The 16258-nt window shown below is 37.6% G+C and overlaps 1 protein-coding gene across 1 annotated transcript in view; it reads right to left on the reverse strand.

Moving 5' to 3' along the window:
• Positions 1–16258, reverse strand: part of LOC129730148 (calcitonin gene-related peptide type 1 receptor-like) — a 62668-nt gene that overhangs the window by 21005 nt on the left and 25405 nt on the right. Inside the window, exons 3-4 of the mRNA XM_055689231.1 lie at positions 8181–8346; positions 8003–8093 (exon numbers count right to left, since the gene is read on the reverse strand). Coding sequence (XP_055545206.1) covers positions 8003–8093; positions 8181–8346 — 257 coding nt within the window. The remainder of the gene's footprint in view (positions 1–8002; positions 8094–8180; positions 8347–16258) is intronic.

The raw sequence follows: 16258 nt of genomic DNA on the forward strand, positions 1-16258 counted from the left end.
GTCATTATTCCTATTCTAATATTTTTTCTATTTCTTTCTTTTTTTCTTTTCATATCCTTTTCCCTGTTTCCGTTTTATATCCTCTTTTCCTTTTCCTATTCTTTTTTCCTCTTTTTGACCCTTTTCATTTACTCTTCTTTAAACCTTTTCACATCCTTTTTTCTCTCCCTGTTCTATTTGCTATTCCTATCCTTTTTACTTTTCCTATTCCTTCTCCTCTTCTTCAATTTTTGCTATCTATTTCTTATCCCCTGTCTTATCTCTTCAAAACTTTTTCCTTTTCTTATCTCTTTCCCCTGTTTAATCGCTTTTCATTTTTCTATCCTTTTTCCAGTTTCTTCTTCTTTCCGTTTTTCTTTTCATGTTTTTTTTTCCTCTTCATTTTCATATCCTTTTTATTTTTCCTATTTGTTTACTCTTCCTATACTTATTCCTCTGCCAACTCTGTTACTTTTTCCTATTCTTTTTATTTTTTTTATCCGTTTTCATTTTCCTATCTTTTCAACTGTTCTCATCTCTTTTCCTTCCCCCATCTTTTTCCTTTTTCTATACCTTTTTTCTTTACCATTTACTAACCCTTTTCCTTTGCATTTATTTTATTTTCTTACCCTTACCCTTTGCCGTTCCCAACTTTTCTTCTTTTTCTTATCCTTCTTCCTTTTCATATCCTTGTTCTTTTTCTTATTCATCTTTCTTTCCGTATCCTTCTTTCTTTTTCTATCCCTATTTTTTCCATCCGTTTTCTTATTCTTCTCTTTTACTATTCTTAGTTCATTTTTCATCCATTTTACTTTTCCTCTTTTTTTCCTTTTCTGGTTTTTCTTTCTTTTTCCTATTCATATCCTTCTTTTCGTATAATTTTTCCTTCCTATCTTTTTTCCTTTTCCTATTCCTTTTCTTTTCACTATCCATCTTTTTTCTTTCTTTTCCTAACTCTTTTCTTTTTTTCTCTTCCTTTCATTTTGCTTTTTCCTATTCTTTTTCTTATCATTTTCCTTTTTTGTCTCTTTTCCGTTTCTTATCCTTTCTGATTTTCTTATCCCATTGCTTATTCCCATTTTATCTTTTCCATATCCTATTTCTTTTATCTATTTCACATCTTATTTTCTTTATCTGTTTCGTATTTTGTGTCCTATTCATTTTCCATTTCCTATCCATTTTCCTTTTCCCATCCTTTCTCTTTTTCTTTAATTTTCTTTTTAGATTTGGCTTCTTTTTCTTCTCAAGTTTCCTTAATTTGTTTTCCTTTACTATTTTTTTTATTCTCTACAATTTCTTTTTTTTTCAATTTTTGTCTTGCATAATTTTTCAAAGTTATTATCTCTTGCACTTTTTGCTTTTCGCTGCCGTTTTATTCCTTTATATTTTATCCTAATTTTGCTTTTAACTGTCGTCTTTTTCCTTTATATTTTATTCTAAATTTCTTCGTCATATAGTTTTTTTTCTTATTTTTTCATTGATTTTTCTTATTATTTTTTTTTTTTTTCATTTCACCTATTTTCGTTTTGCTTGTTCTTCGTTCATGTTTTCTCGTTTTCTTGTACCTCTTTTCTTATTTTGTTGTTATTTTTTCCCTCTTATCTCTCATGTTACAGTTTTTCTTGGATTTCTTTCGTTTATTGATTCTTGTTTATTTGTATCTTCAATTTTTAATCGCTCTTTTTTCCATTTTCTTGTAAAAATAATTTGTTTCTCATATTTCATATTGCTTTATGTGTCTTTTTTTTTTCTTTTATAATTTGTTTTCCCTTTTTCTTTTTCGTTATTGTTTTAGGATTAAAAAATTTTGCATATTTCTCTTTTCTCATCCTTTTTTTCCCTTTCCCTTTCCCTTTCATTTTTCTTTTCTGTACCCTTTTTCCTTTTCCTGTCCTTTTTTTCCTAGCCTTTTTCTTATTTCTATTCTGTTTTTATTCTCGTCCTTTTGCTTCTCCTTATTCTGTTTTCTTTTGTCTATCCTTTCTCAATTTCCTATTCTTCTTTTATTACCTATCCTTTCTCTCTTTTTCATCTTTCTTCCATTTCGTATCCTAATTTTACTTCCCATTTTTTTACATTTTATCCCTTTTTCCCTTTTCCCATTCTTTTTTTTTATTTGTTTTCTTGTACTCCGTTTTCCTTTCTCTTCCATTCCCACTGTCCTCCTCAATTCAATCCTCTTTTTCCAATTTTTTTCCTCTATAATTGTTAAATGTTGTTATCTCTTGCACCTTTTTTTTCTACTGTCTTCTTCTTTGTTTATCTTTCATTGATTTTTTTTTTGTCATATCATTTTTCTCTGTCATTTTCATGTCATCTGTTTTCTTTCATTAAAAGGTTGTTCTCCTCCTCTCGTTCCATGTTTCCCATTACATTAGATTTTTTTCTGTTTTTATTTTAATTTTTCTGTATTTATATCTTTAATTTTTTTCGCTGTTTCATGTTTTTTATTTTCCTTGTAAATATTGCTTTATGATTTCAATTTCTATTCTCCTGTTTTGTTATTCCTTTTTGTCTTTTTGTATCATCTTTTATCCCATTCTTTTATTATCTTTATTCTATTTTAACTCATAAATATTAATCATTTATAACCTTTTTCAAATTCTCATCCTTCTTCCTTTTCTAATCCATTTTTACTCTTTTGGGTTTCCTTTAATATTTGCTCTTGTAAACCGTTTACCGTTTACTTTTCTATTTTTCATTTTTCTTTTTCATTTTCTTTTTCTTGTCTCTTTCACTTTTAATTTTTGCAATTTTTAAAATTTTTAAATTTTTTTTTCTCTCGCACATTTTTCTTTTGACTGTCTTCCTGTTCCTGCTCCTTTCATTTTGATCCTTTTTTTTTCGTTTTTTGATTTATATCATTCCGTCGCGTTTTGTTAACAATCTTTTTGTTCATCTATATTTCATTTCATTTCAATTTTTGTCTTTCGTTTTTGTCTTTAAAATTTTGTTTTTGATATTCAATTTTCAATTTTTTCTCAATTCGTTTTTTTTGTTCGTTGATTTTTATTTTACGTCTTTTTTTTCCTTCTCCACTATTATTTTTTTCTCTTTTCTTCGTGCATTTCAAGGTTTTTTTACTGCCTATCCATTTTTTCTTCTCTTTCTTAGACCTCTTTTTTCTGTTTCCTTTTACAATCTTTTCTATTTATATCCTCATTTTCCATTCTTTTTACAAATTTGATTTTTTTTTCATGTTCAATATGTCTTTATATTTATTCTTCCAGTCTACTTTTCTGATTTACTCCGAATTCCTCATTCTGCTTTTCCCTCTATTTATGCATAATATTATTCTTTTAAAATTTATATTTTATTTTTCTTATTCCTTTTTCCTACTTTGTTACCTTATAATTTTGCATATTAGATTATTCTTCTGTATTCATTTTCTGTTCTCCTGATTCGTTGTTTCTTATCGTTTTTCTATTTTCATACTTGTCATTTTGTCCATGACATGTCATTTTGTCCAGCTGAACTCTTTTTCCCCCTTTTACTTACTTACTTACTTTACTTTTTTGGCTAACGGACCGTTCACCGGTCCAGGGCCGAACGAATTAGAGATGTCCATCTTCTTTTGTCTTGAGCAGCCGTTCTCCAGTCTCCCCGTACACCAGCAGATCGTGCATCTTCTTCCACCGCGCACATCCACCGCGTGCGAGGCCTACCACGGAGTCGACGGCCTCTTCCTGGTTCTCTACTGAAGATAGTTTTGGCGGCTCTCTCGTCAGGCATCCTGGCTACATGTCCAGCCCACTGCAGCCTGCCCCGCTGTATTACCTTTACTATATCAGCATGTTTGTATACCTGGTACAACTCGTGATTCATGCGTCTGCGCCACACTCCGTCTTCCAGTTTACCGCCAAATATCGATCGCAGAATTTTACGCTCAAAAACTCCGAGCACTCGTCGATCAGCTTCCTTCAGCGTCCATGCTTCATGTCCGTACAGGGCCACCGGGAGTATCAGCGTCCTATACAGCGCTAGTTTTGTGCGAGTTTGCAAACTACGGGACCTTAGCTGGTTACGCAGTCCGTAGAAAGCCCTGTTCGCAGCTGCAACTCGTTGTTTCACTTCACGGCTCATATCGTTGTCACATGTCACAAGCGTACCAAGAGAAACGAATTCGTCAACCACTTCAAATCGTTCCCCATCTATCTCCACCTCAGCACCAACACCACGGGGACTCCCACGCTCTCTGCCAGCTACCATGTACTTCGTTTTGGCAGAGTTAATGACAAGTCCCAATCTCGCTGCTTCTCTCTTAAAAGGTACGAAGGCCTCCTCCACGGCCTTACGGTTGATACCGATGATATCGACGTCGTCCGCAAAGCCAAGAAGCATGTGAGATTTTGTGATTATCGTACCGTTTCTTTCGACGTTTGCTCTTCGTACTGCACCCTCAAGATGTTAAACAGTAGGTTGGAGAGCGCATCCCCCTGCTTCAGTCCATCCAACGTTACGAACGCGGCTGATGTCTCGCCAGCTATCCGCACGCACGATTTTGATCCCTCCAGTGTCATACGACTCAGCTTTATTAGTTAGCATGATCTGCCACAGCTCGTTTCTTTTCACTGAGTCGTATGCCGCCCTGAAGTCCACAAAAAGATGGTGAGTCGATAAGTTGTACTCCCGGAACTTATCGAGGATCTGTCGCAGGGTGAAAATTTGATCCGTCGTGGAACGCCCTTGTCGGAAACCAGCCTGGTATTCGCCAACAAAAGATTCCGCTAGCGGTCTCAATCTGAAGAACAGGATACGGGAGAGCACTTTATATGCGGAGTTGAGCAACGTTATCCCTCGATAGTTGCCACAATCCAATCGATGACCCTTCTTATAGATAGGGCATATGAGGCCTTCCAACCAGTCGTTCGGCATTTGTTCGTCCGCCCAGATTCTTAGTATTATCTGGTGGACCGCATAGTACAGCCGCTCGCTTCCCGCTTTTAGAAGTTCGGCCGGGATACCGTCCTTACCTTTGCCATTTTTCAGCTCATTAATCGCCTTTTTCACCTCCTCCTGTGTTGGTGGCTCCACAGCTTGTTCGTCACTCATAATCGTCATCCTGTTCCTGCTCTGCTCATCCGGTACCTCACCGTTCAATAACGCCAGAAAATGCTCCTTCCACCTGGCTGCAACCGTCGGTTTATCAGTAAGCAGGTTGCCGTCCTTGTCATTACACATGACCGGCACCGGGAAATTCCTGCTTCTGACTCTGTTGACAGTTCTAGAGAATCTCCGCACGTCGTTTTGAGCATAGCTGTCCTCTGCGCTGGCGAGCACCTGCTCCTCGTACTCGCGCTTCTTCCGACGGTGGGTTCTATTTTCAGCAGCTCTTGCCACCCTGTACCTCTCTCTGTTCTGACGCGTAGCCGCAGTGAGCATGCGGCTCCTGGCACGGTTCTTCTTATCTGTCGCTCTCTGGCACTCGGCATCGAACCAGCCGTTAGGCTGCCTTCCACGCGTCGTACCTACCACCTCTTTCGCAGTCATTTCGATGGCGCCGTGAATACTGCTCCACAGCCCATTTATGTCTTCCACTCCTTCCTCCTGCTGTTCTGCGATCCGTTGATCCAGCTCTCTGGCGTATTCTGCTGCCACGCCATCAGCTTTCAACCGCTGAATGTTGAAACGCGTCGTCCTCTCTGTGCGAGATTTCAGCACGTTCGACAACCGTGCGCGGATCTTACAAACGACGAGATAATGGTCAGAGTCAATGTTTGGTCCCCGAAAGACTTAACATCAGTAACATCCGAAAAGTGCCGGCCGTCAATTAGTACGTGATCGATCTGGGAGCAGGCTTCTCCATTTGGATGCCTCCAGGTGTGTTTCCGAATATTCAAACGTGGAAAATAGGAGCCAATGACCGGACGGAAGAATTCCTCCCTCCCAACCTGTGCGTTTGCGTCTCCGATGACGACTTTTACGTCGTGTTTTGGGCACTCGTCATAGATTCGCTCAAGCTTGTCATAGAACTCATCTTTGACTTCATCGGATTTGTCGTTTGTCGGTGCGTAGGTGTTGATTAAACTGTAGTTGAAGAATTTGCCCTCAATCCTCAACACGCATATACGGTCATCTACGGGCCTCCACCGGATGACTCTTGTTTTCTGATTTCCCAGCACTACGAACTGCTTTGCCGCCACTGTAGTAGATGTGGTACTTGAAAGAAGTGCGTGCAATAGGGTCTACTGCACGGAATTCCCTTTCTCCGGAATTTGGCCACCGAACCTCCTGAATCGCTGCGATTTCGACTCCCTGCCGCTGTAGTTCTCGAGCAAGCAAGCCAGCCCGCGCCGGTTCATTGAGAGATCGGACGTTCCAAGTACCCAATTTCCAATCGTTTACCTTAATCTTTTTCCGTGTTTGTAGCCTAGGTCTTTGCCGATTGATCCGTTCCGTATTTCTAGAATCCCCCTTTTATTGTTTTTTAATCTATTTTCTGTTACTGTTACTGTTAGCTGTATACTCTGAGACAGGCTTTTGAACTGTCAACACTTTCATTTAATTTTGCTCCTTTTGCGTGAGTCATAGTACGTAAAACGATCGTCGCCTCTCACACAAAGAATTGGATTGTTAATCGACACTCGCGCATCAAAGAGATGCACACTGTCATTCGTTTGGCGATGTTATTTAATTAATTAATATTATTACAAGATCAATGATATGAGTAATTTCAAAAATCTCCGCAAACAACGAGCGTAATTCTCATTTCTAAAAAAAAAATGTAAAGATACTTTTGAAGAAAAAAATATTTAGACAGCGAGCCTTTCCACCGTCAGAGAAAAAAGAAGACGATTATCGCAGTGAAAAGTGGTTCTACCGTAACCATTTACAAGCCTGCTCTTGGATATTAATCATTCTCGAACAGTGAGGATGAAGAAACAAATGCAAATTTAATTTTCTAATTATGTTTTAACCGAGGCCATCGAATTAAAAAGAAAAAAATCCTTTGAAGTATAACTATCAAATCTTCCGGATAATCGAGTTTGTGTATTCGAAATTATCATAAAATTAAAAAAAAAATATTGAAATAAAGTAAAATACTGATACATTCAATTTTTATGGAACTAATAATATTAAGAAAAAAATTTTACTTAAGTTTCTTTTTTCTTTCCTCATTTTTCTAGTTATAATTCTCCAATCTAACTAATAACCAAACCCAATAAATCCAAGTAGTTTCCAAAAGATGTTGATTCAATCACCCTCCTAATTATACTCCGACAATAATAACAGTTAACTGACTTATGGTATTTCACCCAACAAATAATTGATAACCCCTCACCATCGCATTCTGATTGATCAACATTACCCGTACAATAAACAAATTGTCGCTGCCACCCAATGGCCTCACGGGTCGAGTGGAAGTTAGACATGCACAAATAACCTGTCCACATTAAGGGGGAAAACTCTATTCACCTTGAATAGAATATTCTTTCCCTAATGTAACCTAAATTAACCGCCGAGCCAATAACCCGAACGGTCACAATCTAACCGGAAATTTCCGAAGCACGCCTGTTAATGTGAGAAAATCATCACTCGATTTATGATGGGACTCGATGGGACGCGGTGGGTGCTTCTCAAATATATGCTCATACCAAATGCATATAATGCAAATGAAATTTATACTGGTGTTTCTTAGGCTTGGAATTTTCCAGCAAATGGTTATTTTTGCTTGCCAATTTAGACAGATTCCATGAAGTGAAACACCTTACAGCAATGTTAATTTCTGGCTTTAATCATTATTTTTATTGTGACAAGCAAACAAATATCGTGAAATGTTTATGTTACTGTTTTCTTTATGCGAAACACGCCCTCGTCGATAAAGCATTGTCTGCGAGGTGTATTTTTTTAGAGATTGCTTCTACAATTTACTCGGCGTCTCCTTCGACATTCATCTGATCGAATGAAACTTGTATTCCAACAACAGCTCCAACAGATATCAATTTTAAAATTACACGGACAGCAGATACGTGCCCCAACAGAGCCACCGACTTTAATTAAAACCAACTTTTGGTATGCTTACCTGCATGTCATCTGCATCGATGCAATTGGTATAATTGGACCATTCCCGACCGGACTCGGGATGTACGAACCAGGATCCATTCGAGTGGCAACTATAAATGATGACACGTGCCGTGGCGAAAATTAACATTTGTGATAAACAACTGAATTATAGAAACAAAAAAAAAGTACTAACTTACACGCGATATGCTAATCGATTCGAATCGAATCCCAACACGAAATTAGGACAATTGTTTTCTGCGACCGTTCCAGCTGGCTGAGAGTTCCAGCATGTCCAGCCATCGAAACGTCGGGGACAGAACAGTTGCAACGGCTCCTGGTTGCGGTTTGTACTCGTACGAGCAGCTGCAGAAAAAAGACAACAGAAATAAATTACACTCTACTTCAACTGTTACACATTGTCTCAGGTTAAGTCATTCCTCCGAAAGGATAATTCAATCTACGTGTCCTGTTCAGCTTAGATCAGTCTAAGGATGGGCTACAACTAATACAATTTTCCGCTCACAACAAACAAAGGCAAGGAGTTTAATTTCCTGTGCTCGGAAGCCCTTTTCAATCTACCGTGTTCTGAAAGCAACAGTTGATATGTTGTATCGGGGTCCGGGGATGTTCGATAACGATAACTATCACCGGATATTTCTTTTTGTCAATTGCTTTTCATTTAAAATGAAAACCTTTTTTCTCGCTAACTCGCTCTCAAGCTTTGTTTGTCGAGTGTCTAAGCAAATACTTTATTTCCGCAAGACAATTGATCTGCCAGTACTAAGCCTGCACCCCGCAGAGCATTTCCCCATCTGTTGCAGCACAAAGTTTCAGCCAATATGTAACGCTTTTCCCCGGAGTCCGGTTCGGAAAAGTTTTTACTAGATCGAGTGACTATGTGCCCAAGTGTGGTTTAGCTAGCTTTCGAATGTAACAAACGAGAAACATCCATATTTGATGGCAGTACAAAGGCAATCGGCAGCACCTCCCAGGGCAGTGCGTCTTGAACTGTCCTACAGATCAGACGTTTTTTCGGTTGCTTGTGGACTGGTCTCTGACTGCCTATAGCTTCAAAGTTTGTGTTTTGACAGTGTGTCTTTTAAAGACTACCTGAAAATTATTTCCCATCAGTCTTTCTCAAGACTACCTACTTTTGAATTTAACATTTGTTTTAACTTTTTTCGTATCACCTGAAATGGCTGGACGGAAAAAGAAACCTCGCATCGCTGCGGGGAGGAAAAGAGAGGCATCTCTTTCTGACACTTCGAGTGTCTGTAGTGACAATCCTTTTGATATTTTGCCTGAGCAAGAAGCTGGTGAAATGGAAGTTATTACTAATGAAACTATACAAAATATAAAATCTTTAAAAAAGGAGAAAGTTCCACCAATTGTGGTAACTATTTCTTCTGAATTAAATATATTCAAAAAGGAACTTTCAACGTTTGTTTCTGACGTTAAAGTTACCTATCAAATTGGCCGTAGAGGTGATTGCCGCTTATTAGCCGACTCAGTAAAGGGTCGTGATCGTCTTGTTCAGTATTTAACTGACAAGATGTACAAATTTTTTACATATGACACCAAGAACGCCAAGCCGTTCAAGGTTGTCTTGAAAGGTCTCACCAACGATCAAACCGTTGATGAGATCAAACTTACTTTAACAGAATTACTTGGCATAGCCCCTACCCAAGTAATTGTAATGAAACAAAAATCACGAGGCGAAAACAGTCAGAGAACTGGAATTTCCCTTGTTAATTATTTAATTCATTTCAACCGCAATGAGGTTAACAACTTAAAATTTTTTGAAAAAGCACATGCTTTGTATAATGTGCGTGTAAAGTGGGAAATTTATAGGAAGTATGGCGGAGGTGAAAAGCATATCACCCAATGCCGTACTTGCCAACGTTATGGCCATGGTTCCAAATTCTGTAACATGAACCAAAAATGTCTTAATTGTGGAGACTCTTCTCACAAAAAGGACACATGTCCCGTGAAAGAGAGTAAAAATTTTCGCTGTGCGAATTGTAACGGCAACCATATGTCAAATTTTTATCAATGCCCAGTCCGTTTAGCAATTGTTAAGGCAAGGCAAGGTAAACAAAATTCAATTTCTCAATTAAAACCAACTTCAAAACAAAATTCTCCAAGCGTACCAGTGACGCATAGTTTACCTACTCCTTTGCATACCCGTTTAACTTATGCACAGGTTACAGGTAGTTCGAACATTATACCGCCTAGTGTTGGTAGTTCGAAAATGACCGTTAATATGGGTAAGCAAAACAGGCTAGAAAATAATTGTACACCTATCACTCCAGCTAATATTGCTGCCGAAAATATTTTTTCTAATGTCAACTGCCTGGGGCCTATTACGGCAGGTAAACTTTCTTTTTTGCAACAGGCAATGTTCGATCTTATGAACGCCATGTTGCAGGCAAAATCAATGTTTGAAGCCATTCAAATAGGCACAAATTTTACTATTAAAATTGTTTCTAATTTAAAATTTAGCAATGATTTTAAATAAAACAATTAAAATATTAAATTGGAATGCTCGCTCATTGAAGGCCAATGAGAATGAGCTTTTTAATTTTTTAACAGTAAATAATGTGAATATTGCAATTATTACTGAAACATTTTTGAAACCTAACATAAAATTAAAATATGATCCCAATTACGTGGTTCATAGATATGATAGGATTCAGGGTTCCGGCGGTGGAGTTGCAATTGTTATTCATCGCCGAATCAAACATCGTGCTCTCCCCCATCTTGAGACGAAAGTTATTGAAACCAGCTCAAAAATGATTTTAAAGGTGATTTACAAAAACTCACCAGAAATCGTTCGAAATTTATCATAATCGGCGATTTTAACGCTAAACATCGTTCATGGAATAATTCTCAAAGTAATTCCAATGGCAAAATTTTATTCAATGATTGTGCTTCAGGATACTATTCTATTTTGTCTCCGAATAGTCCTACATGCTTTTCTTCTGTAAGAAACCCTTCAACAATTGATTTGGTGCTAACAGATCAAAGTCATGTATGTAGTGATTTGATCACACATGCTGACTTTGATTCTGACCATCTTCCAATAACTTTTTCTTTATCACATGAATCAGTTTTAAACCCTATGAGCTCTGTTTTTAATTATAACAAGGCTAATTGAGAAAGATACAAAACTCATATTGAGAGAAATTTCAATAATGAGCTTGATTTGCAAAACGGAGTGAATATTGATTCCGCTTTGGAAGCATTAAAATGTGCAATTGTTGATGCCAGGAATTATTCTGTTCCAAAGGCTCAAGTGAAATTTGATTCATCAATAATTGACGAAATCTTCAACTTCTAATTCGTTTGAAAAATGTCCGCAGACGTCAATATCAACGTTCTCGTGACCCTGTTTTTAAAACTATTTATAAAGATTTACAGAAAGAGATTAAACATAGATTTACTCTTCTGAGAAATCAAAATTTTGAGACTAAAGTTGAAAAATTGAAACCATATTCAAAACCATTTTGGAAGCTGTCGAAGATTCTTAAGAAACCTTCAAAGCCTATTCCAGTTTTAAAAGATGGTGAACGTTTTCTTGTATCCAATGAACAAAAGGCTCAAAGACTTGCTCAGCAGTTTGAGAGTGTTAATAACTCAAATTTGAATTTTGTGAGTCCAATTGAAAACGAAGTCACGCGTCAATTTGATTAAATTTCTTCCCAGAATTTTTTACCTGCAGAAATAATTGAAACTAACTTGAATGAGATTAAAACAATTATTAAAAATTTCAAAAATATGAAAGCACCTGGTGACGATGGAATCTTTAATATACTAATCAAACATCTCCCTGAGAGCACAATGGAATTTTTAGTGAAAATTTTCAATTGCTGCTTCAAAATCGCATATTTTCCCAAATTATGGAAAAATGCAAAAATTACTCCCATTTTGAAACCGGATAAGAACCCAGCTGAAGTTTCAAGTTATCGACCAATCAGTTTGCTTTCTTCAATAAGTAAACTGTTTGAGAGAATTATTCTTAACAGAATGATGTCACACATCAACGAAAATTTAATTTTTGCAAATGAACAGTTTGGATTTCGCCATGGGCATTCCACAACTCATCAATTGCTCAGAGTTACTAATATGATACGAGCTAACAAATCTGAAGGTTATTCCACTGGAGCTGCTCTTTTAGACATAGAAAAAGCATTCGACAGTGTTTGGCATAAAGGTTTGATTGCGAAATTGCAAACTTCTAATTTTCCAATTTTCCTAATCAAAATTTTAAAAAATTATCTTACTGATCGAACTCTGCAGGTTGTCTATCAGAATTCAAAATCTGATAGATTTCCTGTCAGAGCAGGTGTACCTCAAGGTTCAGTCTTGGGTCCAGTCCTGTACAACATATTCACTTCAGATCTTCCTGATTTGCCTCCAGGATGCACAAAGTCATTGTTCTGCGATGACACAAGCATTTCCGTAAAAGGAAAAAGTCTTCGTGTCATATGCAGTCGATTGCAGAAAAGTTTAGATATTTTTTCTTCCTACTTGCAAAAGTGGAAAATCTCTCCCAATGCTTCTAAAACTCAAATGATAATTTTTCCGCATAAGCCTAGGGCTTCTTTCCTCAAGCCAAACAATAATCACGTTGTCAAGATGAATGGGGTTATTTTAAGTTGGTCCGACAAGGTTAAGTACTTGGGACTAATTTATGATAAAAAACTTATTTTCAAAGAGCACATTGAGAGTATACAAGCCAAGTGCATCAAAATACGAGATGTTTATATCCTCTCATTAACAGGAATTCTAAACTTTGTTTAAAGAACAAACTTTTGATTTACAAACAAATTTTTAGACCAGCAATGCTTTATGCTGTACCGATCTGGTCAAGTTGCTGTTCAACAAGGAAGAAAACGCTCCAAAGGATTCAGAATAAAATTCTGAAAATGATTTTGAAGCGTCCTCCTTGGTTTGGCACACTCGAATTACATAGACTTACTGGTGTTGAACCATTAGAAGCTATGTCAAATAAAATTATTAACAATTTTCGACAAAAATCGTTGCAATCCTCAATTGCTACGATAAGCTCTCTTTATATCCAATAAGTTAGCAATTAAGTTAGTTGTAAGTTTACTTCCCCTTTTCTGACAAGTAGGTTTAAATCCCTACGAATGATAAGTCCTAATTGCGAAAGCAAACAAATCCTAACAATTAAAATTACAAATTTCTAACAGTGTTGAGAAGTCACCATTTGTGATTGGACACACATACTCATTATTTACTAATATTTATCATAAATACTTAAGCTACTAACAAATCCCCCCTTAAAAAAAAAAGCACCTCCCAGGGCGAGGAACTTTACTGACCACATCGAGGTCGTGTACATTTGACCTGTTCGTAGTGCGATTGTTCCTTGCAGCGTGGGCTACTTCTTCATCGGTTTATTTCGAGGAAAGTTAGCCCAGCAATGTGGTTTTGGGTAATGTACTCAGGTACGGTTGGATTTCTTAGTTTCAAGAATTTTTTTTTTTTTTAAATGTAGAGAACACGTTTCATTATTACCCTTCATTGAGCAGATAACAACGTTTTCGAACTATATTTATTTTATAATCGTTCGAAACTAATTCCCCATCAATCTGAAAACTTTCCTCATTGCAGTCGTACCGTGGCAGAAAAAAAACTTTTAAGTACGAGTTAAGAAGTTTCATTGCAAATCCTGGAAATAAAATCACGCAATTTTCACATAATCGTTTTTCATCAACACCTCGATAGAATGATTGACTTGGACATTAGTTCCAAAACGGTTGGATCTACAAATCCATCATACTCCCGAAAAAAACATGCACTTCCTTAGTGTGGTGGGCTAAAACAAAAGAGGCTACTGCGAGAACAAAGTTAGCAAAGCTTCAGTATTTCCATAACGACAGCAATGCGCAGCACTCCATTGGAAGCGTTGAACGCAATCCTTCACTTGCTGCCTCTGCATGAACTTGTGCAATTAGAAGCAGAAAGGAGTACTCTGCGGCTCAAAGCCTTGAAAATGTCTTACTGGATGAACTTGTCGGTCATCTGAGTACTCTGCAATACTTCAAAAGAGGCCCAGTAATGAGTAAGAACATAGACTGAATGAAACCTATCGATAAGACGACATTCCCTACAAACCACGTTCCTACTGGGCGTGCGGAGCTTACATGGTTCGTCAGAGGTCAACGGTATTGCACACGGATGGATCAAAAACTGGTGTGGAAATCTTTGGACCTGGAGTTCAGATATCAGTGGCAATGGGTAATTGGCCAACAGTATTTCAAGCAGAGATTTACGCCATAATCGAATGAGATAACGTTTGTCCGAATAGATTAGAAACATGCGAATGTTTGCGCATTTATCTGATAATCTATGTGCCTACTAATGATCGTTAAAAATTGTCTAGGAGTGCGTTCCCTCTCTGAGAAGGCTGTGTCGTATAAACTCTGTCAATTTGTACTGAGTTCCAGATAGATGGCAATGAAAAAGTTGACGAAGTGTCCAAAGAGGGTTCCAACTCTCAATTTATTGGTCCAAAATCTTTTTAATGTTTCTCGCATTGTAAAATAAAAATGGAACTTAAATACTGGAAGCCAACTGGATGGCTATCAGAAGACATCACCAGTCAAAAAGAGTAAGACCAAAGGCAAAAATTACAAAAAGACTTTGGGACCTTAACAAGAAGGTTCTTTGTACCTATACAAGAATATTAACTGGGCACTCTGCTCGAGTAATTAGCATTAAAAAAAAACATTAGTCGAGTTCAGGATGACACTTGTCGCTTTTGTAGCATGAAAGGTGAAATCTCGGAACATAAATAGATTTTGATTTCTCACCAAGGTTTGCTTGCAGTCGAGTGAAATGTGGTCTGCTAGGCCTGGAAAGATAGTTGGCTTTATAAATCACATTCTACCTGACTGGGAGCGTACCGAGGCAACCGGCCATCCACTCGATCAATGGTGACTGGTTATCCTATATAGTACGTATAGCAATGGGGATATACTACAAAAGTTCCAATAAAAGGACGCAGTAGTCTAATTCCACAAAAAAAAGGTTTACGAACTGAGTATTTGATTTTTAAGACGGCAAATGCATTCAATTTTTTTAGTCTTAATTCTAAAATACTTCAAAAACGGATGCAAATTGATCACTGTGAGCATTTCGAGCAAAACATTCAAGCTTTCGTGAAAAATGACAAGGACGGTGTCACACTATTTTCCCGAGTGGGTAGTAAGGAATAGAGAAGGTTCATGGGTGGTCTTCCGGCAGTTAACCGGAACAATTGCAATGGCGGACGAAAACATGCGTGTAGACATGTCTTTGAGTTTTTTTCGTTTTATTTATCAATTTTCGCGACAAAATTGTTGCAGTAGATCTTACGCTTCAGTTTTGCCATGAAACTCTCAATGGGGCCAGCTAGGGCCGACGTCAGATCCAGCCAGTATACCGCGCTTTCGCCCTTATGGTATTTCTTGATGAACGACGCAACTTCCGGCAGGCACTTCTTATCATAAATTTCCTCATTCACGGCCAGTCCGGAGCGAAAGAAGAGCGACTTTGACATCCCCTTCTCGTTGATTGTCAGCCACAGCAGCACCTTCTTGGGGAACTTAGTGTGACAAATAAAATTCACCTCGGTGGTGCTCACTTTCTTCATGGAGGAAGTAAAATACGAAGTGCCCTACCAGTCGTTGTCATCCATGTTCACCAGGTAATTTTTATAGTTTGGGCGGTGACACCAACCTCCCGACCAAGCGTACTCAGCTATGTAAACATTTTTCCCTCGGTCTTCCTCTTCAGCATCCTTTGGAGCTTCTTATCGTTCAGGGTCGTTGGCCGTTCGGAACCGGGTTTTCTTTCGATGTTTTGATTCTTGTCCAACAGTGATAAGGTATTGTAAATGCCGAAACGGACGTATCTGGTGTCCACAAAGTGTCGCACGATATCCGTTTCTGACGCGGTGGGGTTACGTTTAGTTTTTGCCATCACGGTTAGAGTTCGAGTAAAATTTTTTCTGCTGACTTATGGATTACTAAAGGTAAACCTATGTAAAATCAATGCGGTCAATGCGGTCGTCGATGCTTCTCTCGTGGAAAACAGGATATCTAGTATAAGCTGTTTATTCTGACATTTTGCTTACGGATTTTTTTCAAGACCTATTGAGTTGATTCGAAAGGTGTTTTAGGATTGATCGTTGACTAAACTACGCAACGGTTAATAAAATCAGCACGTGCGTTGCACGGTTAGCAGTATCGCTAATGATTGCAGT

The sequence above is a fragment of the Wyeomyia smithii genome, chromosome 3, assembly GCF_029784165.1.
Source record: "Wyeomyia smithii strain HCP4-BCI-WySm-NY-G18 chromosome 3, ASM2978416v1, whole genome shotgun sequence".
Lineage (NCBI taxonomy): Eukaryota > Metazoa > Arthropoda > Insecta > Diptera > Culicidae > Wyeomyia > Wyeomyia smithii.